Here is a 25867-nt window from a genome sequence, read left to right as displayed (position 1 = left end):
GGAATAATGTAGTAAAGTAAGATTCAGGTAGTCATGTAATCTTCATATAGTAATGCAGTAACGTAGGATTCAGGTAGTAATGCAGAAGAGTAGGATTCAGGAAGTAATATAATGGTAATGCAGGATTCGGGTAGTAATATAGTAATCCAGGACTCAGTTCCGTTCAATGGTTAATCTTTCCTATTCCATCCCCTCTGCTGGGCTCCCAAGGGGATGCAAAAACAAAAAAATGGAACAGCTCCTATCTTCAAGTTCCAGGGGAGAGAGACAAATGTAAAAGAAACCACTACACTATGAGACATAAAGATAGGTGGCTGTTCTGGAGAGGAGGACTGAGAATAGAAGGAAAGGCAAGGCACCTTCCGGTGAAGCTCTCCGGAAAGGACAAGCCTGGCCAGGGGGTACACGGAGAGCAGACTGGGATCAAGGGCAAAGCCTAAGGGAAGGCTGCCAGGAGTCCTAAGACTACGAGCAGGAGGAGAGGGTGGGTAACAGGTGTCTATGGGTGTGTTTGCATCTCATCCAGAAACAGAGCTGAAGAGAAGGGCCAGGCTGTGCCTGGGTTTGGGGGCCACACTGGGAACCCACCACAGGACAGGGAGCTGGAAAGGGCTCTGGTGTGAGGAGACAGAGTGCATCCCAACAAGTGTCTCTGTGTGCCAAGTGCTGTGCTGGGCGCTGCACTTCTATCTCCTGTAATGCTCTTAGGGACGCTCCACGCTCCACACCTTACAGATGGGGAAACTGAGGCTCACAGAGTTCAGTGCTCTTCCACCAAGCTGGTATTCCTAGATGCCTGAGGGCTCTGGAAAGAGCCTGGGAATGGACAAGCATGGAGACAGTGGCTTCCGCCTGGGTCACTGCCCAGGGTGCAAGAAACGCGGGGAACACACAATGTTTCGGAGATCCTCAGGCAGGGGCCATAAACTCCTTTCTCACTCGCTTCTTAGGAAATTGCTCACTCACACCTAAAGTCGTGCACTGAGTTTTACCCTGTTCAGTGTGCCAGACAGGACTCGGGCGTAGAGACCATGGACGGTGTGCCTCCGATTTCCTTCCTAGCAGGCTGTGAGGGACGGCGGACCCCCACTGCTTACAGCACTCGGGGTAGTGACAGATGACCTTATCTAAAGTGCTCAGTAGCACATAAGCTAAGCTTTCCAAAATGCTCAGGACAGAGGAACTGACTCACCCATTCATTCATTCATTCATTCACTCATTCATTCAACCAGCTCTGCTTCTGGCCTAAGCATAAGCCTAAGCATTAAGTGTCCACTGTGGGCATGGGACACCCTCCTTCCACTAACACCACTTCTGAGAAAATACAGACACAAACCCATCATACACACGTGAATACCTATGCAGACCTAGGTTCGTGTCACACACACACACACACACACACACACACACACACACACACACATGGCTGCTGAGTGGGCTCTGGAGCTCCCCGCCATGCTCTGGAACATCCCCGGTCAAACAGGATGGAGACTGGAACCCACAAGGGCCACAGCTACAAAAAAGGTTCCCTACCGGAATGCAGTGGGAAAAGTGTCTCTAAACCCAGCAAAGCACTTTGTCATCGCAACTCAAGCCTGTGGTACCCCCAGCTCTGGGCTGCACAGGGCTCTGGGCTGCACGGGGTCCCCGGCTTCACTCCATCTGCTCATCTCTCGGCTCTAGGGCCACTAGGCCTCACAGCTTCCAGGAGTCATGGCCAGCCACCTGGTCACATGGGGTCTCCATAGGGGTGCGGCTAGGACTCAGTCCCTGGCCCGGCTCAGGGGTGGCAGGGAGCAATGCAGGCTACTCTCAGTCTCCCAAACAGGCTCTGGGGATAGGAGGGTTCGGGAACTACTTAAGCCTTGGCTGTGAATCACCTTCTCGCTTGTGCAGAGCCTGGGAAGTCTGAACGCCCAGTCCTGGCTTCGCTCTGGGGGAGCAGCTCTGCCATCCTGCCCCTTGAACACAGCTTCCAGGAGCCGGAGCCAGCCCCTTTACTCAGAGGGGGCCAGGACACACTCTCCAAGCAGGTGGGACTGTGACTCAGCACTTGTCTGAGTGCGGACAAACTGGTCTCCAGAGCAGAGCTGCACCCCCCACCCCAAGTTCTCTGATCAGAGTATACCCTGACTTGGTTGTGTAGGGGAGCAAAGCCGCTGGTTGGGGGGCCCAGTCGGACGCTGCAGGTGTGAACTCAGTCTGCCAAGACCCAGTGCTGGTTGTGGCAAGCCCCTTCCCCTTCTTCTTGACAGTCAGATTGCCAGGGGCTGGGCCCCAAGAGTCCCCTGCAGCCCCTGTGGTGTGAGATCAGAGGAGGGGCTCCCACAGAGCGGCTCCCAGTGCTGGGGAAGGTTGGCGGTCACCCCAGGCTCCCTTTTCTGGCTGGAAGAAGTGGGTGTTCAGGGGGACCTCTTGGCTGGGTGCTGCACTGGCTTGGGGAAGGGGAAATGGGGTGGCTGTGTCGCTGCATCTCTTCCCCCCCAGTGCTGTCTGCCTGGGTCTCTGGGCTGCAGAGGGTGCTTCTGCCTCACCTCCGCTTCTAGGTTTCTCTCAGTGGCGTCCTATCCTTGAATGCTCACTAGTTGTTCTCATGACGGGGAGAAAGTCAGGAACAGCCTATGTCACCGTCTTGGTGATGGCACTTTTAAACAGCTCCTTAAAAGGCTCATGAGCCTTCTTACCCATCAAATGGCTCTTAGACAAGACCAGTTTAAAGATTTCCGTGTCAACAAATCAGAAACATATGCTTGGCAAAGCGTGTTTTACGATTTATCAAACCCAACATTTGAAAAATAGGTTGGGACATCTAACAAAGCGTAATCCAGCCATGCCGCCCAGGCCCCACGTAGGGGAGCCTTATCCGCCGCCCCCACACACACACACCTCTGCCCTTCCCTGGGCTTTTTAGAAGAACCCATTAGATTGTAGCAGACAGACTGAATCCTTGGGCTGACCTGAGTGGTGGTTATGGTTCTCCCCTTCCTCAGGCCTGTTTCAATTTTGGGGGCCGTGTGCCACCTCCCCACGCCCACCTAACCCTGCATACAGGAGAGCTTAGCCGCCCAGTCGGCCTGCCTGGGCTCTCTGCTGGGTGAAGTCAGGAAGGGGAAGGGGTGACCTTGGTCATGTCCAGCAGTCCAACCTCCTCTCTCTTCTGCCAGGCAGTCCACCTCTCCCTGCTCTCTCCCTGTTTCTGTCCTAAGCCAACATTTGGAGCCTTTGTATTTCTTGGGTCCAAAAGCATTTGCAGGGCTCCTAGGCAGAAGCTCCATGAGTCAGCAGCACAGCCCCCTCTCCCCCAGCCCATGCAGGAACCTCAGGTCATTGAAATTATTGGGCTGCGTGTCATGGAGGAAAGGAAAGGAGGGCCGGCCAGAAAGTGGCCAGAGACTAGACTCTGGAGCAGGCTCTGGGATCTCGCGACAGTGGGGCCTTGTGCCCTGGCAGTGCCCAAGGAGAGTCAGAGCTTCAGAGGAAGGCTGGCGATGGGCCTCGGGCTGAGGTTCTCAGCCTGAGCAAAATATCCCAAGGTGGCCAGGAAGTAACCAAGCCCCAGACGCAGGGGATCTGAGGGACCAGGGTCTTCTCCCAGTACTCCTGCCCAGAGAGGCAGCAGAGTAAGCTAGAATGCTCATCAGAGAATCAAGGTCGACCCTGGCACGAGCCTTCCTACCTGTGTGAGCTGGAGTAAGTCATTGTGCTACTATGACCTTTGTTTTCTTGTTTTTGTTTTTTGTTTTGTTTTGTTTTTTTTTTTAGATTTTATTTATTTATTTGATAGCATGAGAGCAAGAGAGAGAGAACATGAGTAGGGGGAGAGGGAGGGTCAGGAGAAGAGGGATAAGGGGACTCCCCACGGAGCAGGGAGCCCGAAACAGGGCTCGGTCCCAGGGCCCTGAGATCACGAGCTGAGCGGAAGGCCGATGCTTCACCGAATGCGCCACCCAGGCACCCCTCTTCTCGGACCTTTAGTGAAGTCATCTGAAAAACAGAGGCAAGAACACTGCCTAACCACTCTCGTGGGGCTGACGAGGGAAGAAAACAAGGCCAAAGTGGTAAAATGATGCAGAAGTTTAAACGGATCATGTCTAAAATCCGCATTTGTCTTTTTTCCAGCCTAAAACTGTTGCCTCTTTTTTTTCTAGGGTCTAAAAATATTCAGAAGCTACAGGCTTCTTTCCCTCCCCACTAACCCCCCCCCCCCCCAGCCAAATTACAGTCGTTTGTGTTTACTCCGGGCATATTTGTAACCCATCACCTCTTCTAGCCCACTATTATCACCGGGCGGCCTTCTGTCTTCCCAGCAGAGCCCTGGCATCATGGCGATGGGCAGGAGGAAAGCAGGGGAACAAAGTGGGACAAGGAAGTAAGGGGAAAACCCTCAGATTAGCAGCCAAAAACCCTAAAAACACAGAATCACAGAACACCCGTTGCTGTTCTGCACCAGCTCTGAGAGAAGAGAGAAGCAGACGCTTTCCATCCAAAGTCTGGTCTATTTCCAGTTCGTGGGTTTCAAGCACTTGAGAGAAGTGGCTCCCCATCCACCAGCTGCAGCACAGAGGTGGCATGTGGTCCAGAGAGGACATGATGAAAACACCGGCTTCTAATCCTGCCTCCTCTGGAAGTCCCTCCTGCCTTCACCATAACTGCCCCTGAGAACTGAACAAAGCCATAGGGTCATAACAAGAGCAGGGTGCCTTGGCCCATGTCAAGGACCAGGCTCCCTGACGGGCCACATGCTTTCCCTGGGCTATCGGACCCCAACCTCAGACATGGGTTTTATTTTTCCCTCCAGCAGGGGACAGGAGCCAACATCAGTGGGTTAGCCACGGCTCCCCAGCCCACACGGGCATTATTCTTACAGCGCTGACCGCAAATCCCAGAAGGTCAACATTGATATTATTCCCATTTTATAGCTAAGGATACCGAGGGTGAGAGGGGAAGAGAAACTTGCTCAAGCTCGGGTACCGGGCGGTCACCATACACCAGGCATCCTTCTACATGCTTAATCCACACGGCAACCCGCTGAGGCAGGCCACTGGCATGACCATTTCCGAAGTCTGTTTGAGGAAAATCGGGCACAGACATTTTTCACAGACACAGAGGCATTGGTGAAGCAAAGCCGTGGTGCGGGAGCCTTGCCAGGCTGGCTCTGGGTGTGGCTCTGGCCCCTGGCCGCCCTCCTTCCCCACCATTTTCCAAGCCTTATTCTCCAGCTTTCTTGGAGAGTCTGTGAGCCAACCAAAGTCCTTTCAAAAAGTTTCTTTTCCGTTTAAATCAGCCGGGATATGTTTTCGTTGCTTGCAACACCATGAGAACACTACAGGCAGGCTTGACTTCTCACAGCCCAGGAGGCAGGGGCACTGCTCTCTCCCAGCTCACCCCCCATCTCTGGAAAACCCAGTAAGTAAAGAGCATGGTGTTGGGAGAAAGTGGGGCACCGGGTTGAAGCAGCAGAGTCCCCTGCCCTCGGAAAACTCCAAGTGGAAAAGGAAAAAAAACAAAAAAACAAACAACAACAATAACAACAACAAGACATGCAATGCACTTCTGGAACAAAGCTATCCTAGAACAAAGGAATACGCTGAAGTCACTTAAGGGAAGAGTGAATGATAGAGGCTTCCTGGGTTGGCTTTTGAGAGGAGCATTTGGATAAGCAGGAAAGGGGAGGCAAGGATAAGAGAAATGGAGAGAAACGGGGTACCAGGGAGGAAAGAGAAGGGTATACTGTGAAAAAGAGGGGTGCAGAGGCACATGCGGGAATAAAGGGGTAGGTTTCACGACACATATACAAACAGACGTGTGTAGATACAGACACGCAAACAGGTGCACCTATGTAGGTATGTGTCCATGTCCAGAGGGGTGTGTGTGTGTGTGTGTGTGTGTGTGTGTGTGTGGATTTTACACCACGTTAGCCTAGGGAGGACATAAAACTGACTTTGGTATTATCTGAACCCACGGGCAGACCATCGATGGTCCACACACAAGAACACACTCCATGCTTTCCTCATTGAGTCAGTGCCTCTCTCTGGGCTTCAGCTAGTCTTCCCAGGAGTGTCACAGATGACACGGTGCCCCAGCTAGGTGCCAAGGCAGCCGCTCGGCAAACATCTACAGAAGAGGTTTCGTGAAGAAGCTAGCAGGACCCTAAGACACATTTCTCAGGACTCTGGGGTAGGGCTCTTTGAATTCTCCTGGTCAGTGGGCCCGCTTGCCCCCAGGCCATGACCTCTGAAGCTCCAGTCTCCTGTAGCGCCCACGAGAAAGGCCCCATGAGCAGAGGCAGTTGTTGACCTGGCCAAGGAGACGAAGAGCAGATCGCAGAAAACAGATTTTACTGGCTACATTCTGCTGCCTCCAGCCATTATGCCCAAAAGCACAGGGCACTGCAGCTCCCAGGCAAATATCAGACCCTTCTCCTATGTAGCCACTCTCCTAAGTACCTGCTCTCCCATGTACCCGCTCTGCTCTGTCCAAACGGCTCAGAAAGCATATCCTGCACTGGTTTCCTCTGTTGGGGCAAGATTTCTAACACGGGAATGGCACAGCCAGCCAGCGACCAAGCCTGGAGCATGTGTTCCGAGTACATGTCATCAGTAACCAGATCTGGGCTGGCGGGTCCTCTTAACATGAAATACATTTCTGCAGCTTGAAAAGAAAAAAGACTAAGGCTGGTTTGAATTAGGTGGAATGGAGACAGGAATTTTCCTGAAGTCCCTTCCTCTCTCCCTTGTGCGGCTACTCACTGCTTGGCAGAAACAGGACACAGCGCCTGGCTGACCTTGGTCCATGACCCCACAGCCTCGCTGAGGGAGCACTGAGTCTAGGTAGGGGCGGTAGGCAGGTCCCACAAGGGCTGTGGAGGTTGGCTTTATTTATTTATTTATTTTTAAAGATTTTATTCATTTACCTGATAGAGTAAGAGAGATCACGAGTAGGCAGAGTGGCAGGAAGACAGAGAGGGGGAAGCAGACTCCCCACTGAGCAGGGAGCCCGATGTGAGGCTCAATCCCAGGACCCTGAGACCATGACCTGAGCTGAAGGCAGAGGCTTAATCCACTGAGCCATCCAGGAACCCCTGGAGGTTGGCTTTAAATATTATTACCTATTTCCATGGCTCAAGCGATCTGTTAGGATTCTGTGAGCCTCAGAGCCCTGACTCTGCAGCCCATGTGATCAATGGCAGGGCTGGTCCCTTAACGTGCTGCCGCCGTTGAAAGGTACAATTATGCCTTTAAAGCTCAAGGTGCAATTAAATCTCGTTAACCGTACTAATGGCTCGAGCAACCTTGAAGCAGCTGCCACATTTTAAAAGATCAGTCTCAATTGTTTTATGTCTGAAATTGCTCTGTAAAATCTTGTGAATTTTTCATCTTCACTTGAGAATGCATTTAATGCTGTGAGGATGGCTTTCTTCCAGCCACACTGCACAGAAGGGGGTTTCCTTCCTCAGCTGACAAGCTCACCCTCAGGGACTAGAGCAAACTGTACTCGACCAGGTGGGGCTGAGCCCTCTGGGTCCTCAGGGATCTGCCCTCAGGAAGAGTCCAAAGTGAGGATTCAGCCACAGGACATGGTCCAGTCCAGAGCCCACCAGAGATGGCTCATATCGGCATTACTCTCTCAGACAGAGAGAAGGGAAGAGAGAGATAAATACATGGCTGTCCACGTGAGTCTATGGTCAGGCTCCCTCCTTGGAGCTCCCACTGCCCCCCACTGTCTGTAACTGTGGCCAGCAGGTGACACACAGGGTGTTCTACTGATCTCTTTACCTACCTGTTCCCCCAAATAAACTGTGGCCCTCTTGAGGGAGGGGCTGTGCCTGGTTCACCACGGGGTCCCCAATAACCATCAGAGATGTTCATGGATAGAAGACTGTCTCCTCTAAATTTTAAGCATAGGTAATGGGTAACCCGGAAAGGGAGACATTAGGTGTCCAGACACAACAGAGAGAGAAGCACAAGAGTGTTTCAGGCCGTGAGCTGGGAACTCTTTAATCATTGACCAAGCTCTTGAAATGGTGACCTAGGATAATTCAGAAATGCAATGTGTATTCACAGTATTTACAGTAATAACCATGGCAGCTCAAATGCATTGAGCGCTTTCTGGGAGCAAATCTCATTGCTAAAGCTGTGCACACTTCACTCCGTAGCCTTGCAATAACCCCAGAAGGAGGTGGTAGCCTCATCCCTCTCTTACAGGATGGGAAACTGAGGCTTGGAGAGACAAAGTTTCCTGGTCAGGATCCCAGAGCCAGCAAGGGGAAGAGTGGGACTCATACCCAGAGCTCTTCTCCTGACTGCTGCGCTCTGGATATGACACTGAAACTAGGGGTGGGGGGTGGGGAGGAAACAAGCTCCCCATGATGTCTTTGAAACCTTGACAGACAACGGGGTGGCATTTTGCGTTGAAGATGCCACGGCTTTCCGATTTATTTTGGGGAGGATGGGTCTTTGCTGGTCAGGTCTGACAAAGCAGAGCAAAGTCCTACTCTTTGACGGTGAGGATAATGAGGGCAACACCCTTCACTTGAACGCAACATTCCCAACAGCTCGTGAGGTGTGGCCCTCACAATCACCCCATGCCGTGGACACAATTATTATCCACATCCTAGGTATGTGGAAACAGAGTTCTAAAGAGACAAGGGGGTGCACGAAAGGCACAGCCAGTGAGAGATGGAATACGGGACCAACCAGAGACAGTCTGAGGCCAGAGCCCCATCCCCAGCCATTATAATCCCAGCTCGCACAGGCAGATGAGAATTTGGGGGAAAGAACTGGGGGTCTATGAGAAGGCTGGATTTGAGTGGGTTCTCCATTCAAGTCTGAAACAGGGGGCCCCACGGAGGTCCATCCTGCTTTGCACTCCAAGAAAAGACCACAGCTGATTCTGTTGCAACCCTGGGAGCTCCCAAACCCATAAAAGCATGATAAGGAATGGAAGAGAAGAAAACAAGTCTACAGCAGAGGTCATAAACTACACAGCCTGTGGGTCAAATCCAGCCATCTGTTTTGGTAGATAAAAAAGTGGCCTGGCACACGGCCGAAGCCACTGATTGATGCGGTGTCTAAGGCTGCCTTTGTGCCAGAAGAGCAGAGCTGAGAAGCTACAACAGAGACACTGTGGCTCGCACAGCCTAAGTTAGTTAGTAGCTGGCCCTTCACAGAAAAGGCTTGCAAGCCCCTGGATTACATGTTAGATGGCTTGATGCGAACACCAGCTGGCACAACAACAAGCCGTCTCCAGGCAGAACAGGCGCACCTCACCAATCCCGCTGATGCTGACACACCCAGCTTGCAACGGTATTTTTCAAAAAAACACACTACCCCAAACCAGCCGGAGCCGTCCCTCGCACCCCCTGCTCGCTACCCTCTACAAGAAGCGCCAGCCGTGAGTCTTACCTTTGTTGTACATGTTCGTGGGCACTTGGACGTCACTCAGACTGATGTTCACAGGCAAATTATTAAAATGGTCATTTGGGGCTAAGATGAATTCCTTCCCCAGCTCCAAAAAATTCCCATCTTTGTCCCTTTCGTTTATCAGCACAGCATTGAAGTATTCATACTGAAAGAGAAAGTCAAAAAGCATTACTTGTGGCTTAGGGCCGGAGGCTGCGAACTCAGACAGACCTGGGCACAGGCTGCAGGGCGTCCCCTACAGGCGTGGACCCTGCCTTAGTCACACCATCTCCTTTAGTCTTCCCTGTCATCTGTGGCTGCTCCTGCACAAGCGTGATAGCACCAGATAAATATTTCTCCATGTCATTAAATATCCTTCAAAACCTTATTGTAAGGAGCCGCACAGTACTTCTTTTTATAACTAGAGAAAACTGCCCTGAGGATATTTTAATTCTTTAAATTTTGAAGACAAACCCTGCCCTTAAGTTGAAGGAGACTATGAAGTCAACAAAAAAAATAACAAGTAAATCTGTAATATGTCTTATAACCATACTTGTTAGGGAAAATAGCAAAGCCGGGGCAGGCAGGGAGAACAGCAGCGGAAGGGCTTTGTTTACATATGGTGCTCAGCAAAGGTCTCAGTGCTGTGGGAACACTCAGGCAGAGACTGAAGGACAGAACGAACAAGCTATGTGGGCATCTGGGGAGAAGCACCCCAGGCAGAGGAGACAACACAGGCCATGGGCCTCGCACAGGAGTGTGCCGGCACATGACACAAATGGCTGTTTCATCATCAACCTCATCACGGTCATGATCATCATCTAACATACACAGAAGGCTGACTTTGTGACAGACATTATTCTAAGTGTTTTATTTATTTATCTGGGTGGGAGGAGCTGAGGACAAGAGAGATCCCTAAGCAGGTTCCAGGCTCAGCACAGAGCCCAATGCAGCGCTTGATCCCATAACCCTGAGATCATGACCTGAGTGGAAATCAAGAGTCAGAGGCTTAGTTGACTGAGTCACTCAGGCTCCCCCAAAGTGCTTTTTATGTGCTTCATTTCTCCTAACAATTCTATGAGGTAGGTTTTATGAGGAGTCCCACTTCAGCAATGAAGAAACGGAGGTAGAAAGAACAGAGGGACATTGTGAAAGACTACACAGATGATGAGCAGAGCCAGAATTCAAACACAGGCCGTCTACTTCCAGAGTCTGTGTGCTTATCTACTGAGCAGTATTCCAAGATGGCAAGTGTATTGGATTTAGCAGACTGAGAATTTAAAAGAACTATGATTAATATGCTCAGGGCATGAATAGAAAAAGTACAAAACAGGTAAGAACAGATGGGTAAGAAACAGAGAGATGGATAATCTAAGAAAGAATCAAAAGGAAATGCAAGAAATCAAAAACACTATAACAGAAATGAGGAATGCCTTTGATGGCTCATCAGCAGACTGGACATGGCCAAGAACATAATGAGTGAGCTTGGAGATATGTCAAAAGACACTTTCTAATTTGAAAAGCAAGGAAAAAAAAAAAAAAGAGGGAACGGAACATTCAAGAACTGTGGTACGATTACAGAAAGTGTAACAGATATGTAATGGGATTACGAGAAGGAGAAGAAAGAGAGAAAGGAATAGAAGAAATACCTGAAGTGATAATGGCTAAGAATTTCCCCAAATTAATGACGCACGCCAAATCACAGATCCAAAAAGCTCAAAGACCACAAAGTACATGAATATAAAGAAATGTACACCTCAGCATATAAGACCAAACTGAAACAACAACAACAACAACAAAGAACAAAAGAAAATCTTTAAAAAGTCAGAAATGGGGGGGGGTCTTAGAAGAACAAGGATAAGGATTATATTGGCTTTCTCTTCAGAAACTAGGCAAGCAAGGAGACAGTGGAGTAATACTTAGTGTTCAGAGAAAAAGCCCACCAACCTAGAACTCTGTATCCAGCAAAATTGTCTTTCAAAATTGAAAGAGACTAAATGCCTTTTCATATAAACAAAATTTGAAGAAATTTTTTGGGACTAGACTTGCCTTACAAAAAATATTAAAAGTCCTTTAAGAAAATGAAAATGTTATAGGTCAGAAACTCTGATCTACATAAAGAAGACTGTTACAGCAGGAATAAATGAAAGTAAAATAAAATAATCATTTTCTTATTCTTTTTTTTATTAGTTTCAGAAGTAGAATTTAATGATTCATCCATTGCATACAACAAAAAGACCGAGATTATACCATGCATATTTTCAGACCACAGTGCTTTAAAACACAAACTCAATCACAAGAGGAAAGTTGGAAAGAACTCAAATACAGGAAGCTAGAGAGCATCCTACTAAAGAATGAATGGGTCAACCAGGAAATTAAAGAAGAATTGAAAAAATTCATGGAAAAAAATGAAAATGAAAATACAAGTGTTCAAAACCTTTGGGATGAAGCAAAGGCAGATCTATGAGGGAAGTACGTAGCAATACAGGCCTTTCTCAAGAAACTACAAGTCTTAGGGGTACCTGGATGGCTCAGTGGGTTAAGCCTCTGTCTTTGGCTCAGGTCATGGTCTCAGGGTCCTGGGATCAATAACTACATCGGGCTCTCTGCTCAGCAGGACGCCTGCTTCCCCCTCTCTCTCTGCCTGCCTCTCTGCCTGCTTGTGATCTCTGTCTCTCTGTCAAATAAATGAATAAAATCTTCTAAAAAAAATAAAAAATAAAAAGAAACTACAAGTCTTAAATACACAATCTAATCTTACACTTAAAGAAGCTGGAAAAAGAACAGCACATAAACTTAAATTCAGCAGGAGAAGAGAAATAATAAAGATAAGATCAGAAATCAATGATTTAGAAATCATTTTATTCCTAACTGACCTAACAGATAAGTTCATTCAAAATAACAACACAAATTGCTGGGTAATTATACTTTATGAATAAGTGAAAGGAATTACAGCAGTGTTGGAACAAGAGTAGGGAACTGGGAATACTGTTAAAAGCTACCTACAGTATCCATGAAGTGGTACAAGATTATTTGAAATTGGACTTGAATTAGTTGTAAAGGTATATTGCAAACTATGAGGTAACCACTAAAATAATATTCAAAGGAAGTATAATTCACCTGCTTTAAGCAAGAAGAAAAAAATAAATTCAGAAAAGGCAAAAAATATTTAATTAATATTAACTAATAATAATATATAATAAAATGTAATTTTATATAGTATTAATTAATAATAATTAATAATAATTAAATCCAGAAAAGGCATAGATAAAATATATGTTATATATAATAATATATAATTAATATTAATTAATAATAATTAATTAAATCCAAAAAAGGCAAAGAAAGAGTAGAAGACAGGCAGGAAGGAAGGAGGGAGGAAGAGAGACAAGATCAACAAATAAAAAACATGTTCAAATTTGGTAATATTAATCCAGCTATATTGATAATCACTTTAAATGTGAATGGTCTAAATACACTAATTAAAAAGCAAAAACTAAAAAAAAACAAGACCTTACTGTAGGTTTTCTACAAAAAAACTCACTGTATATATAAAGAACAGATAGATTAGAAGTAAAGAGACAGAGAAAGATATACCATTGCAACACTAATCAAAAGAAAGAGTAAACATTTAGGGACATTAGGTGGCTCAGCGGGTTAAAGCCTCTGCCTTCGGCCCAGGTCGTGATCCCAGGGTCCTGGGATCGAGCCCCGCATCGGGCTCTCTGCTCAGTGCAGAGCCTGCTTCTCTCTCTCTCTCTCTCTCTCTCTCTCTGCCTACTTATGTTCTCTGTCTAATAAATAAATAAAATCTTAAAAAAAAAAAGGAGTAGACATTTAATTTCAGACCACGCAGACTTCAAAGTAAGGCAATTTATTAGGGAAAAAGATGACAGGCATTACATAATGATAAAAGGGCCAATTCTCCAGGAAGACATAACAATTCGTAACATGTATACACTAACAACAGAGTGTTTAAAATATGTGAGGTAAAAACTGATAGAACTACAAGGAGAAATAAATGAATTCAATATTATATTTGAATACTTCAATACCCCTCTATCACTAACTGACAAATCCAGCAAGCAGAAAATTAGTAAAAATATGGTTAAACTGAATAACCCCATCAATGAGATCTAATTGACATATATAGAATACTTCATCCAACAATAGAATATACATTCTTCTTAAGCTCTCATGGAACAATCACCAAGACAGATCACATTCTGGGCCATAAAGCACACCTTAACAAATTAAAAAGAATAGGAATCACACAGTTTCTGCTTCTATATTATACTGGAATTAAACCAGGCATCAATAACAAAAGGATAGCTGGACAAATCCCAAAATATATAGAGAGCAAAGAACATACTTCTAAATAACACATCGGTCAAAAAAGAAGTCTTGAGAAATTATAAACTAAAAGTTAAAATACAATTTATTAAATTTGTGAGGCATAGCAAAAGCAGAACTTAGAAGAAAATTTATACATTGAACAAATGTTCCTAATAAAGAAAAATAATTAATCATCTAAGTTTATACTTTAGAAAGCTAAAAAAAGAAGAGCAAATTAAATCCAAAATAACCAGAAGAAAAAATCAAACTGTTTTATTTGCAGAGCAGAAGTCAACGAAATTGAAAACAGGAAATCAATAGAGAAAAATGAATGAAACGAAAGTTGGTTGTTTGAAAAGATTCCTTACAGTGAAAATAGTTAAGCAAATCAGCCAAGAGACCACATGGGATAAAGTCCCCAGGAATCCAGATTCAGATTTCCAAGAGTTATCTTCTGGGGCAATCACATAAGATGCCCTAATTCTTCCAGCAATTAACTGTGACAACACATTTGCAATGCTGCCCACCAGGAGGCTTGACAAAGACACAGTGCTAAGGACATTTACTGGGGGGTGGTCATGGGACAACACTATCTACCAACATGACCTCATTGAATTTGTAGAATTCTACACCTAACAACTGAAGAGCACATATTCTTTTCCAGATTACACACTAGGCCACCAAACAAGTCTCAGTTTAAAATAGCTAAAACCCACATAGTATGTTCTCTGATAACAATGGGCTCATTTTAGAGGTCATTATATGATAATGACATGAAAAATACCAATGATATCTAAGAAAAGATGATATCTAGAAAAACCCCAAAGATTTGGAAATTAAACAGCACACCGCTTCATAATACATGAGTCAAGGAAAAAAATGACATGAGAAATTGGAAAATATTGTGATGGTAATGAAATGGTAATGAAAAAAAAACAGTATTTGCCAGATGTAGCAGTTTAGAGAAATGCAGAGTTTAGAGAAAAATTTACAAAAAATTTAAAGTCTTATAATAGAAAAGTAGAAAGCTTTAAGATGAATAGTCTAAGTTATTCCTGTAAAAAGACAGAAAAAGAGGAAATGAAACTCAATGTTAAAAGAAGGAATGAAATAATAGAGATAAAAGCAGAAATGATAAAAATAGAAAAAAATAATGGGAAAAAAATCAAAGATATCAAAATTTGGTTCATTAAAAGGATTAATGAAATTTTAAAACCCTAGCTAGATTGATGAAGAAAAATGTCATAAAGTACAAAATACTAGTACCAGGAATAAAAGAAGAAACAACATTACAGATCCTAGAGATAATGAAAGGACAAGGAAATATTACAAACAACTTCATGCTAATATTTGATAACTTAAATGCTAATTCCTTGAAACATATAAACTACCAAAATGGACACAAGAAGAAATATAAAATATGACTGGCTTTATATAAACAGACAAAATTGAGTTCACAATTACTAGCCATGCTAAAATAAACAGCTCTAGGCTCAGATGCCTTACATGATGAATTCTATCAAATGTATAAGAAAAAAAAAAAGAACTATCTATAGCAACTATTTCTCAACTTATTTAATGAGGGTAGCCTAACTCTGAATCCAAATCAGACATGAACATTTAAAAAGAATATATTACAGGGGCAAGTGGGTGGCTCAGTCAGTTAAGTGTCTACCTTCAACTCAGGTCATGATCCCAGGGTCCTGGGATCGAGCCCCACATTGGGCTCTCTGCTCAGCAGGAAGCCTGTTTCTCCCTTTCTTTCTGACCTTGCCCTTAACTTGTGCTCTCTCTCACTCTCTCTGTCTCTCTCTCTCTTCCTCAAATTAATAAATTAAATCTTTAAAAATATATATGTTATACACCAATATCTTACATTAACCTAGAGGGAAAAATGCTAATACAATTCTGAATCACATCCAACTATAATTAAAAGGATAATACATCATGACTAAGCAATAGTTATACTAGGAATTCAAGGTTGGTTTGTCTGAAAAATCAATCAACACCGTTCACCACATTAAAAGAATGAAGAAGAAAAAAATCACATTACCAAATCAATGCAGAAAAAACTTTTGAAAGAATTTAATTTCTGCTCATCATAAAAATTTATAGGAAATTTGACATAGCATAAAATGTCCTCAGTCTAAAAAGAACACCTTACCAAATAAACCTATAACTGATATTATATTTCTTAGGAAACACTGAAAATTTTCCCCCTGGATCGAGAACAAGGCAAGGATGGGTTACCATTTCTATGCAACATTGTACTGGTGGTCCCAGTAATTAGAGTAAGACGAATGAATAAATGAATGGATGGATGGATGGATGCCTTAGGAATTGGATAGGAAAAAGCTGTCTTTATTTGCAGATAACACGACTATCTATGTTAGAAAACCCTAAGGAAACCACATAATCTATTACAACTAGTGAGTTGGGGCGCCTGGGTGGCTCAGTGGGTTAAGCCTCTGCCTTCGGCTGGGGTCATGATCCTGGGGTCCTGAGATTGAGCCCCACATCGGGCTCTCTGCTTGGCAGGGAGCCTGATTCTCCTTCTCTCTCTGCCTGCTGCTCTGTCTACTTGTGATCTCTCTCTGTTTCTCTCTCTCTGTCAAATAAATAAAATCTTTAAAAAAAAAAAAAAAACCAACAACAACTAGTGAGTTTACTTTGCAAGATCACATGATATAAGATCAATATACAAAAATCAACTGTATTTTAACAGACTAACAAAGAACAATTGGAATTCTAAATTGAAAAAACAGATAACATTTACAATAGTATAAAAAACATGAAATCCTTAAGTATAAATTTTTAAAATTATGTGTAATACCCGTATACTAAAACCTACAAAGTATTGCTATGAGAAATTTAAACAGGTTTATACAGATGGTAAGAGATGCCTTATTTAAGGATTAGAGAACTTGGTATTAAGATGTTAATTCTTCCCAAATTGATCTAAAAATTCAATGAAATCCCAATCAAAATCTCAGTGGGCTTTTTCTAGGAGGTGCCAGGTTAATTATAAATTTTATACAGAAATGAAAGAGATCTAGAATATGAAAAACAATTTTGAAAAAGGAAAAAATCATCCAAGGAGTCACATTTCCTGATTTTAAGTCTTACTATACATATAATTCATCAAAAACAGTGTGGTATTGGCATTAGAATAGACATATTCTATTGTATATTGCATATTCTATGCAGCATAGAGAATCCAGAAATTAAGCCATACACACAGACTTAACTGAGTTTCAATGAAGGTACCTACATAATTGAATGGGGAAAATATTTTCAACGAACTGTGCTGGGACAAATGACTAAGCATATGAAAACAACATCCTCACACCTAATTCACAACACATACATAGTAATTCAAGATGGATGACAGAGTTTGATGTAATACTTCTCAAAAAAAAAAAAAAAAAACCTGTAATACTTCTAAAAAAAAAAGATAAATTTCTTTGTAGTCTTCAGGTAGGAAATGACTTCTTAGGACATACAAAGCACTTAAACAATTATAAAAATCGATAATTTAGACTTTAAAATTTTCAAAAATCTTAATCATTAAATTCACTATTATTAAAAGAAATAGAAAAACCATTATTGAGGAAAAACAATTCATAATACACATCTGACCAATGACTTATGCCCAGAATATGTAAAGAATTCCTTTAACTCCAAAACATCAGTGAAAATATAAGGCAGCTGGGGCACCTAGGTGGCTCAATTAGTTAAGTGTCCAACTCTTGATTTGTGTGCAGGCTGTGATCTCAGGGTTGTGAGATCAAGCCTTGTGTCGGGCTCCGTGGGGATCGTGGAGCCTGCTTAAGATTCTCTCTCTCCCCACCTCCAGCTGCCCCTCCACTCCTCTCTCTCTCCCCCTCTCTAAACAAAAGAAAAAGAAAATATAAGGCAAAAGATTTGAACACCTTCCAAAGAAAGTGTATGAATGACTAATATGTAAGCCAAAGAGGGTTCAACGAGATTAGTCATCAGGGAAACTCAAACTAAAAGTCCAACCAGATGCAATTTTACATTCACTAGCATAGCTAACATTAAAATTTCTGAAAATACTAAATGTTGGCAAGAATGCAGAGTAAGCAGAAATCCTATACATTATTCATGGAAATATAAAAAAACTTTGGAAAACCATTTTACCAGTTCTTTTATCTACCCTATGATCCAATAATTCCACCCCTAGGTATCTATCCAATGGAAATATAGCCACAAAAATGTGGTGTGAATGTTCACGGAAGCCCCATTTACAATAGCCAAAAACTAGAAGTCCACTGTCTACCGACAGATGAAAGGATGAATAAATCTGTGATATATTCATATAGTGGATTATTACTAGGGAACAAACTATAGATACACTCAAAATATGGTTGGTTTTAACAAACATCTTGAGTGAAACAAGCCAGAAACAAAAAATGAACATATGTGCAATCCCATTTATATGAAGTTCTAAACAGGCAAAATTATTATTCAATAGTGAGAGCCATCATGGTTTGCTTCTCCAAGGGGACGGGGTTTCCACTTCAAAGAGACATGATAGAATATTCTGGGTTGCTGGAAATGTTCTATATCTTGATGAGGTATGAATTACTCAGGTATATTCATTTGTCAGGGCTCACTGAATTATTTGCTTTTAAAGAGCTATGTATTTTACTACATAGAAATTTATGTTTCAATAAAAAAATTAAGTCACAAAAGATTTTTTAAATTTTTATTTATTTTTTAAAAGTTCTTTTCAGTGCTCCAGAATTCATTGTTTAGGCACCACACCCAGTGCTCCATGCAATACATGCCCTCCATTATACCCACCACCAGGCTCACCCAACCTCCCACCTCCCTTCCCTCCAAAACCCTCAGTTTATTTCTCAGAGTCCACAGCCTCTCATGCTTCATCTCCCCCTCCAATTTCCCCCAACTCCCTTCTATTCTCCATCTCCCCATGTCCTCTGTGTTATTCCTTATGCTCCACAAATAAGCAAAGCCATATGATAACTGACTCTCTCTGCTTGACTTATTTCACTCAGCATCTCTTCTAGTCCCATCCATGTTGCTACAGAAGTTAGGTATTCATCCTTTCTGATGGAAGCATAATACTCCATTGTATATATATGGACCATATCTTCTTTATCCATTTGTCCGTTAAAGAGCATCTTGGTTCTTTCCACAGTTTGGCGACTGTGGCCACTGCTGCTATGAACATTGGGATACATACGGCCCTTCTTTTCACTACAACTGTATCTTTAGGGTAAATACCCAATAGTGCAATTGCAAGGTCATAGGGAAGCTCTATTTTTAATTTCTTAAGGAATCTCCACACTGTTTTCCAAAGTGGCTGCACCAACTTGCATTCCCACCAACAGTGTAAGAGGGCTCCCCTTTCTCCACATCCTCTCCAACACATGTTGTTTACTGTCTTGTTAATTTTGGCCATTCTAACTGGTGTAAGGCTATGTGTAGAATGAAACTCGGCCATTCTCTTACACCATACACAAAGATAAACTCGAAATGGATAAAAGACCTCAACATGAGGCAGGAATCCATCAGAATCCTAGAGGAGAACATAGGCAGTAACCTCTTCGACATCGGTCACAGCAACTTCTTTCAAGATATGTCTCCAAAGGGAAAGGAAACAAAAGTGAAAATGAACTTTTGGGACTTCATCAAGATCAAAAGCTTCTGCACAGCCAAGGAAACAGTCAACAAAGCAAAGAGGCAACCCATGGAATGGGAGAAGATATTTGCAAATGCCAGCACAGACTAAGGGCTGATCTCCAAGATCTATAAAGAACTCCTCAAACTCAACACACAGAAAACAGATAATCACGCCACAAAAGATTTTAAGTTTTTTAAATTATTAAATCAAAAACTTGAGAGAAACAAAACTCAGTTTAATACATTCCACCCACAACTATTTTTTGAAAAATTATTTACTATGATATGACACCCCAAAACAAAAGAAATCAGCCCTGTCTGCTGAAACATGAACCAAAACAACACCCGACTAGGCAGAAACACCTTGACCAGCCCATGAACCGGCCAAGTAGGGGAAGGCCCCTTCTTCTCAAGGGCTCTGCTTTGTAGGAAACATGTCATTGGGGAACCCTCGCACAGCTCCATGTTAACTGAAGTCTCAACTTTCCACAGACCCAAGTGCTTCACATAATATTACGATGCTTATAAAAATGCAAGCCTCTAATGCCATTCTTTCATTATAACTGAATGCTAAATTAACACACAAAGCCTCAGCCAGCTTGGTGAAGGCCAATACAATCACGGTTCACCTACGGGCTCTCTGGAGGCAGCTTCTAAACTGCCATTTAATGGAATAATCCTCACAGACCAGAATGCAAATGAAGGAAGGATGAAAGTACAGGCAGGATTCTGCTTATCATTCACCACGGATGACTGGGAGTTCTGTGCCTCCTCCCCAAATCCATTTGTCCATTCTGTATTGATTGTGAAAAGGCTGACTCAGTGCAAACAAGAAGAATCGTTTCTTGGTCCTTGGAATTCATTGCTATAATTACGGGGCTCAGTGGCTTTGTCTATATGATCAAGGAAAAGATATATTACTCCATCTCAGTATTTCTGAATCCCTGTCACCCATGGGGTCAGAGTAAATTAATTCTTTTGTGAGTAAATCCGATAACCTACTAAGTGTGATGGGGCACACAGGACACTAAACCAGGGGGCAAAATGTGGCAAATATATACCAGAGGCAAAATGGTGGGTGCACTGTTGCCCAGCACCTAGCATGCACCAGCTCAGAATGCAATGGTCCACTGAGTAAGTGTCTAAAAGTGAGTCAGTAAGACAGGGATCGGCGTAGGCATACGTTTCTCTGTAAAGGGTCAGAGAGTAAATATTTTAGGCTTTGGGACCTCTGGAGTCTTTACTGCATCTCCTCAACCCTGCTGTTGTAACTGGACAGCAGCCACAGACAATACATAAAAGAATGAGTTTGGCTGTGCTTCATTCAAACTCTATTTCCCAAAACTTTACACAATGACAAAAAAGATGTGGTCTGCGGGCAATAGTTTGCCAACCCCTGCAGTAGGGTATTATGAGATTAAAAAAAATAATAATAATAAGATTTTCCATAGTAAATAAAAATAAGATTTTCTGGCTGGAATAAATCAATCATTTCTCTCAATAAAATTTAGGAGCACAATATTGAACAAAGTCAGAGGACTGACACTACCCAACCTCAAGGCTTTCCCTAAAACAACAGTAATCAAGACAGCGCATTATTGGAGAAAGAATAGACAAATAGAGCAGTAGAAGAGAGCCCAGAAATAGATCCACATAAATACAGTGGATCTGATACAAAAACTGATCTTTGATAAAAAAACAAATACAGTCTCTTCCACAAATGGTGTTGGAACCACTGGATATCCATGTGAAAAAAAAAAAAAATCTATATACAGATCTTATACCCTTCACAAAAATTACCTCCAAATGGATAAGAGACCTAAATATAAAATGCAAAATTACAAAACTCCTGAAGGTAACACAGGAGAAAACTAGATGACCCTGGATTCGGTGATGCTCTTTTAGGTACAAAGTCAAAGACACAATCCATGAAAAAAGTACTTGATACACTGGACCTCCTTAAAATTAAAAACTTCTGCTCCATGAAAGACAACATCAACAGAATGAGAAGATAAGCCACATACTGGGAAGAAACATTCGCAAAAGACACATTAATAAAGGACTGTTATCCAAAATAGACCCAAAACTCTTAAAACCCAACAATAAGAAAACTAACAATTGGATTAAAAAATGGGCTAAAGACCTCAACAGACACTTCCACGTAGGATATATACAGATGGCAAGAAAGCATGTGGAAAGATACTCTCCATCGTGTGTCATCAGAGAAATGCAAAAGAAAACAACAACGAGACACCACTACGTGCCTAGTAGAGTGGCCAAAATCCAGAATTCGGACAACACCAAATGCTGCGAAGGGCGTGGAGCAGCAGACACCCTCAAAAGTTACTGGTGGGCATGCAAAAGGCAACAGCCAGTGTGCAAAACAGTTTGGTGGTTTTTGTTTTGTTTTGTTTTTAAACAAAACTAAACATACCTGGGATGCCTGGGTGGTTCAGTCATTAAGTGTCTGCCTTTGGTTCAGGTCATGATCCCAGGATCCTGGGATCGAGCCCTGCATCAGACTCCCTGCTCAGTAGGAAGCCCTGCTTCTCCCTCTCCCATTCCCCCTGCTTGTGTTCCCTCTCTTGCTGTCTCCCTCTCCATCAAATCAATAAATAAAATCTTTTAAAAATTAAAAAACAAAAAACTAAACATACCCTTACCATATGATCCAGCAATCCTGCTCCTTGGCATTTACCCTAAAGAAAAGAAAACTGATGTCCACGTTAAAACCTGCACACGAACGTTTATATAGCCGGTTCATTCATAATTGCCAAAACCTGGGAACAACCAAGACGTCCTTCAGTAGGTGAACAATTAAACTGTGATACATCCAAACACTGGAATATTATTCAGCACTAAAAAAGAAATGAAGGATGCCTGGGTGGCTCAGTTGGTTAAGCCGCTGCCTTCGGCTCAGGTCATGATCCCAGCGTCCTGGGATCGAGTCCCACATCAGGCTCCTTGCTCAGCAGGGAGCCTGCTTCTCCCTCTGCCTCTAGCCTGCCACTCTGTCTGCCTGTGCTTGAGCTCTAACAAATAAAAATAAAAAATAAAATAAAATAATAAAATAAAAAAGAAAAAAGAAATGAGCTCGCAAGCCACAAAAAGACCAGGAGGAACGATAATGCATATCACAAAGTGAAAGAAGACAGTCTGAGAAGGCTAAGTACCACATAATTCCAACCATATTACATTCTGGAAAAGGCAAAACTCTGGAGGCGATAATGAGGTAAATGGTTGCCAAGAATAGGGGCGAGAAGGATGAAAAAGCAGAGCATGGGGGTTTTTAAAGACACTGAAAATGGTCTCGATGCTATTATAATGATAAATACATATCATTACACATGGGTCCAAACCCAGAGAATGAGAGGCACCACAAGTGAACCCCAAGATAAACTATGGGTTCTGGGTGATGAGGTGCCCATGCAGGTTCATCGTTGGTAAAATGCACCATCCTGATGGGGGATACTGCTAACACAGGAGGCCGGGCACATATAGGGGTGTGTGCAAAATCTCTGTACTTTCCCCTTAATTTTGTCACAAACCCAAAACTGCTCTAAAAAAAATTCTTTTTCAAAAAAGTGTTTGAGTACCATCTCCCTCTATATTTATAACTCACGGGTACTACCTACCAACTATTATAAATACTGGCATGTGCACACTATCGGACAAACTACAAAAATAATCATAAAAGCAAATAGGAATAATGTGACATATACCCCCTGGGCATCCCAGGGGCTCACTCTGTGTACCCCCCTGGGGGGCAGCACTTCTCAGCAGGGCTCCACAGCAGCATTTCCAAATGACGACCTGAGCAACAGAAAGTCACCCCATGGTAAGGGATGGCATAAGGGATTTTCTTTTTTTTTAATGTGGGTCAGGGTGAGCCAAGTTTGGGAAACGCAGGAAGAGCTGGGGTTTAAGAAGAGCCAAGAGATGTCTTCATTTCAGGACTTCTCAGGGCCTTTAACTCATTCTGAGAGTATACTACGTGCACTTGGAATATCTGGGGTGAGAGGCGTTATATGCACCAGTCCTCAAAGGATCTTTTGATCAGGTAGGTGTCCTTCTCAGCATTTACTGGGGGGTGGGGGTTGGTTGGGGGGAGGGGCTGGCTTTACAAGCCCTCGTTAATGCTTTGTTAATGGAGCTCCCCGCCCCACGGGACTAGTTCTGCAGCCACAGGAACCTGTGTTTGCTCACTGTTGTATGCCCAGCACCTAGCACCTGTAGGCTGAATAATAGTTCAAATGACCATCAGAATCCATGTGGTCACCAGGTGTCCCACTGGAGGTATCCTAAGACTCATCTTTGCAGTTAGGGCTCCCAGGGAATGTTCTCAGCAGGTGAGGATGATCGTGCTGTAACCAATGTCTCCCATGGTGGTGGTGGTGGGGGGGGTGTTGAAGCTAGAGGAGGCCAAGGGGAAAACACTTCATCACTCTACCCCTCTGTAAAAAGCTGTAGAATCCAACAGCTCAGGCCATCTCATTGACTCAACCAGATTCCAGTCACCATGTAGAGTGAAGTTTCAACAGGAATGATCACTAGGTGGCAAAACGCCTTCAGTCTGTGTGAGCTCTTTGACTGGTTGGTGGTGACTGCCTATATGTGCAGAGAGCGCTGTATCTCAACCCAAGGACATATGCTCTCTCCGTAATGGTGGCCCAGCCTCCCCCCTGAAACCACCCACATCCTCGAAAACTCATCATTTCCTAGTTTAGGGATTGGCAAACTGTTTATGTAATGAGCCAGATAGTAAATATTTTAGGTTTTGCAGGCCAGGCAGTCTCTGTCACAATACTCATTTCTGCTGCTTTAGCAAAAGTAACCAACTATAATACATAAACAAATGGGTGTGGCTGTGTTCCAATAAAACTTTATTTATAAAAACAGGCAGCTGGTCGGCCATGCAGTGCTCTGAACCTGGGGCCCTGGTTCCCCCTTTACTCTTTCCAGGTGAGGGGCACCTCATTTCCCAGTCAAGATGTCCTAAGGCAATGCCTTTCAAGTCCAGCTGGGGAGCCCGGCCACATCCAGATGTCTAAGCCAAACCTCAGAGCAGTTACATCCGAATCCCAAGGCGGTTTTTTTTTTTTTTTTTTTTTTTTTTTTTAGCCTCTCCCAAGTGATCGCAATGTGGGGCCCAGGCCGAGACACACTCTTTCCAAGGGTGACTTCCGTTTCCCCTTCCGGCAGGATAAGTTGCATAACAGAACTACAAGGCCTCACCCCAGAGGGCCTGCTTCATGGGCGGGAAGTATCTGTTCCACACATTTGGGCTCTAATTAAATCCTGCCTCTATGGTTCTACAGTTGTTTCCTATGTGTGTGTCCTGTCCAACCAACCAGCACTGAACTCCCTGGGAGCTGGGCCTCTGCCTCTCTCACTTCTGGCCCCTGATCCTGAGGATGACTCCAACTGGTAAAATCCAGCCTAAGGGTTGGGCCCAAAACCCATGGTCAAGCAAAGCAAGAACCCACACAAGAAATGTCTGGATTAGCCTGGGTTCTCCAGGAGAACTCCAAAAAAAGAGAGGGAGATACTGATTTATTGAAGGAATCGGCTTGTTTGGCTATGGGGACTCACATGTCCCAAATCTGTAGAATAAGCTACTGCAGTCTTGAGTCTAGGTTCCAGGGGGTGGGTCAGGCAGGCTGGAGACTTGGGCAGGGCTTTCATGTTGCCATCTTGAGGCAGAATTGCTTCTTCCTCATAGAATCTGTCTTTGCTTCTTAAGGTTTTCAGCTGATTGGACAAGGTGCCCCTCGTTAGGGAGGGTCATCTGTTTTCCTCCAAGTCTACTGACTGTAAATGTTAATCACATCTGAAAAATACCTTCATGGCAACACTGCAACTGGAGTTCGACCAAACAAACAGCTGGGCACCGTGGCCTAGCCAAGCTGACACAGAAAATTAACCGTCACAGTGACTGTCTCCTCATGGTGGGCTGTGGCAGCTGCAACCGGTTGGGCTTCCGGCCGACTCCCTGTCCCCTGCCATCCATCCAGGTGGCAGCCGGCGACTATTGAGAAATGAGAATCAGGCGGCACTCTGCAGCAGTTTTCTGTGCTCCCCACCCCCCCAAAAAAAGCCCTTCCCCAGGTCTGAAAGTCTCTGTGGTCCGGCCGCTGCCCACCTTGTCCACCTGGTCTCCTGCATGGAACAGCTCTCACCCCACTCTTGCCACACAGCCCTCTTGTTACTGTTGGAACAACAGGCTTGTCTCCACAGAAGGCTTTTGCCCTAGTTCTCACCCTTCCAGGCAGGCAGAAGCAATGCCCTGGGACTCCCTGAAGCGGTTCCCACTCTCAGTCTCTGTAGTAGACTCCACGGAGCTCCCTCGGCTGGGTTTCTGTTACTGGCAAGCACTGAGTCCTAACTGGTACATCATCACATCTTGATGATGAAGAATCCCGAGAACCTATCAGGAAGACTCGCCTCATCACCCAGGCCCC

The 25867-nt window shown here is 44.0% G+C and overlaps 1 protein-coding gene across 1 annotated transcript in view; it reads right to left on the bottom strand.

The window, feature by feature from the left end:
- Positions 1 to 25867, bottom strand: part of CACNA2D3 (calcium voltage-gated channel auxiliary subunit alpha2delta 3) — an 867979-nt gene that overhangs the window by 523086 nt on the left and 319026 nt on the right. Inside the window, exon 5 of the mRNA XM_059161213.1 lies at positions 9405 to 9567. Within this exon, the coding sequence (XP_059017196.1) occupies positions 9405 to 9567 (163 nt within the window). The remainder of the gene's footprint in view (positions 1 to 9404; positions 9568 to 25867) is intronic.

This window comes from Mustela lutreola, chromosome 2, assembly GCF_030435805.1.
Source record: "Mustela lutreola isolate mMusLut2 chromosome 2, mMusLut2.pri, whole genome shotgun sequence".
NCBI classification, from domain to species: domain Eukaryota; kingdom Metazoa; phylum Chordata; class Mammalia; order Carnivora; family Mustelidae; genus Mustela; species Mustela lutreola.
The sequence above is the reverse complement of the archived record's forward strand: the minus strand, read 5'-3'. Positions and strand labels throughout refer to the sequence as shown.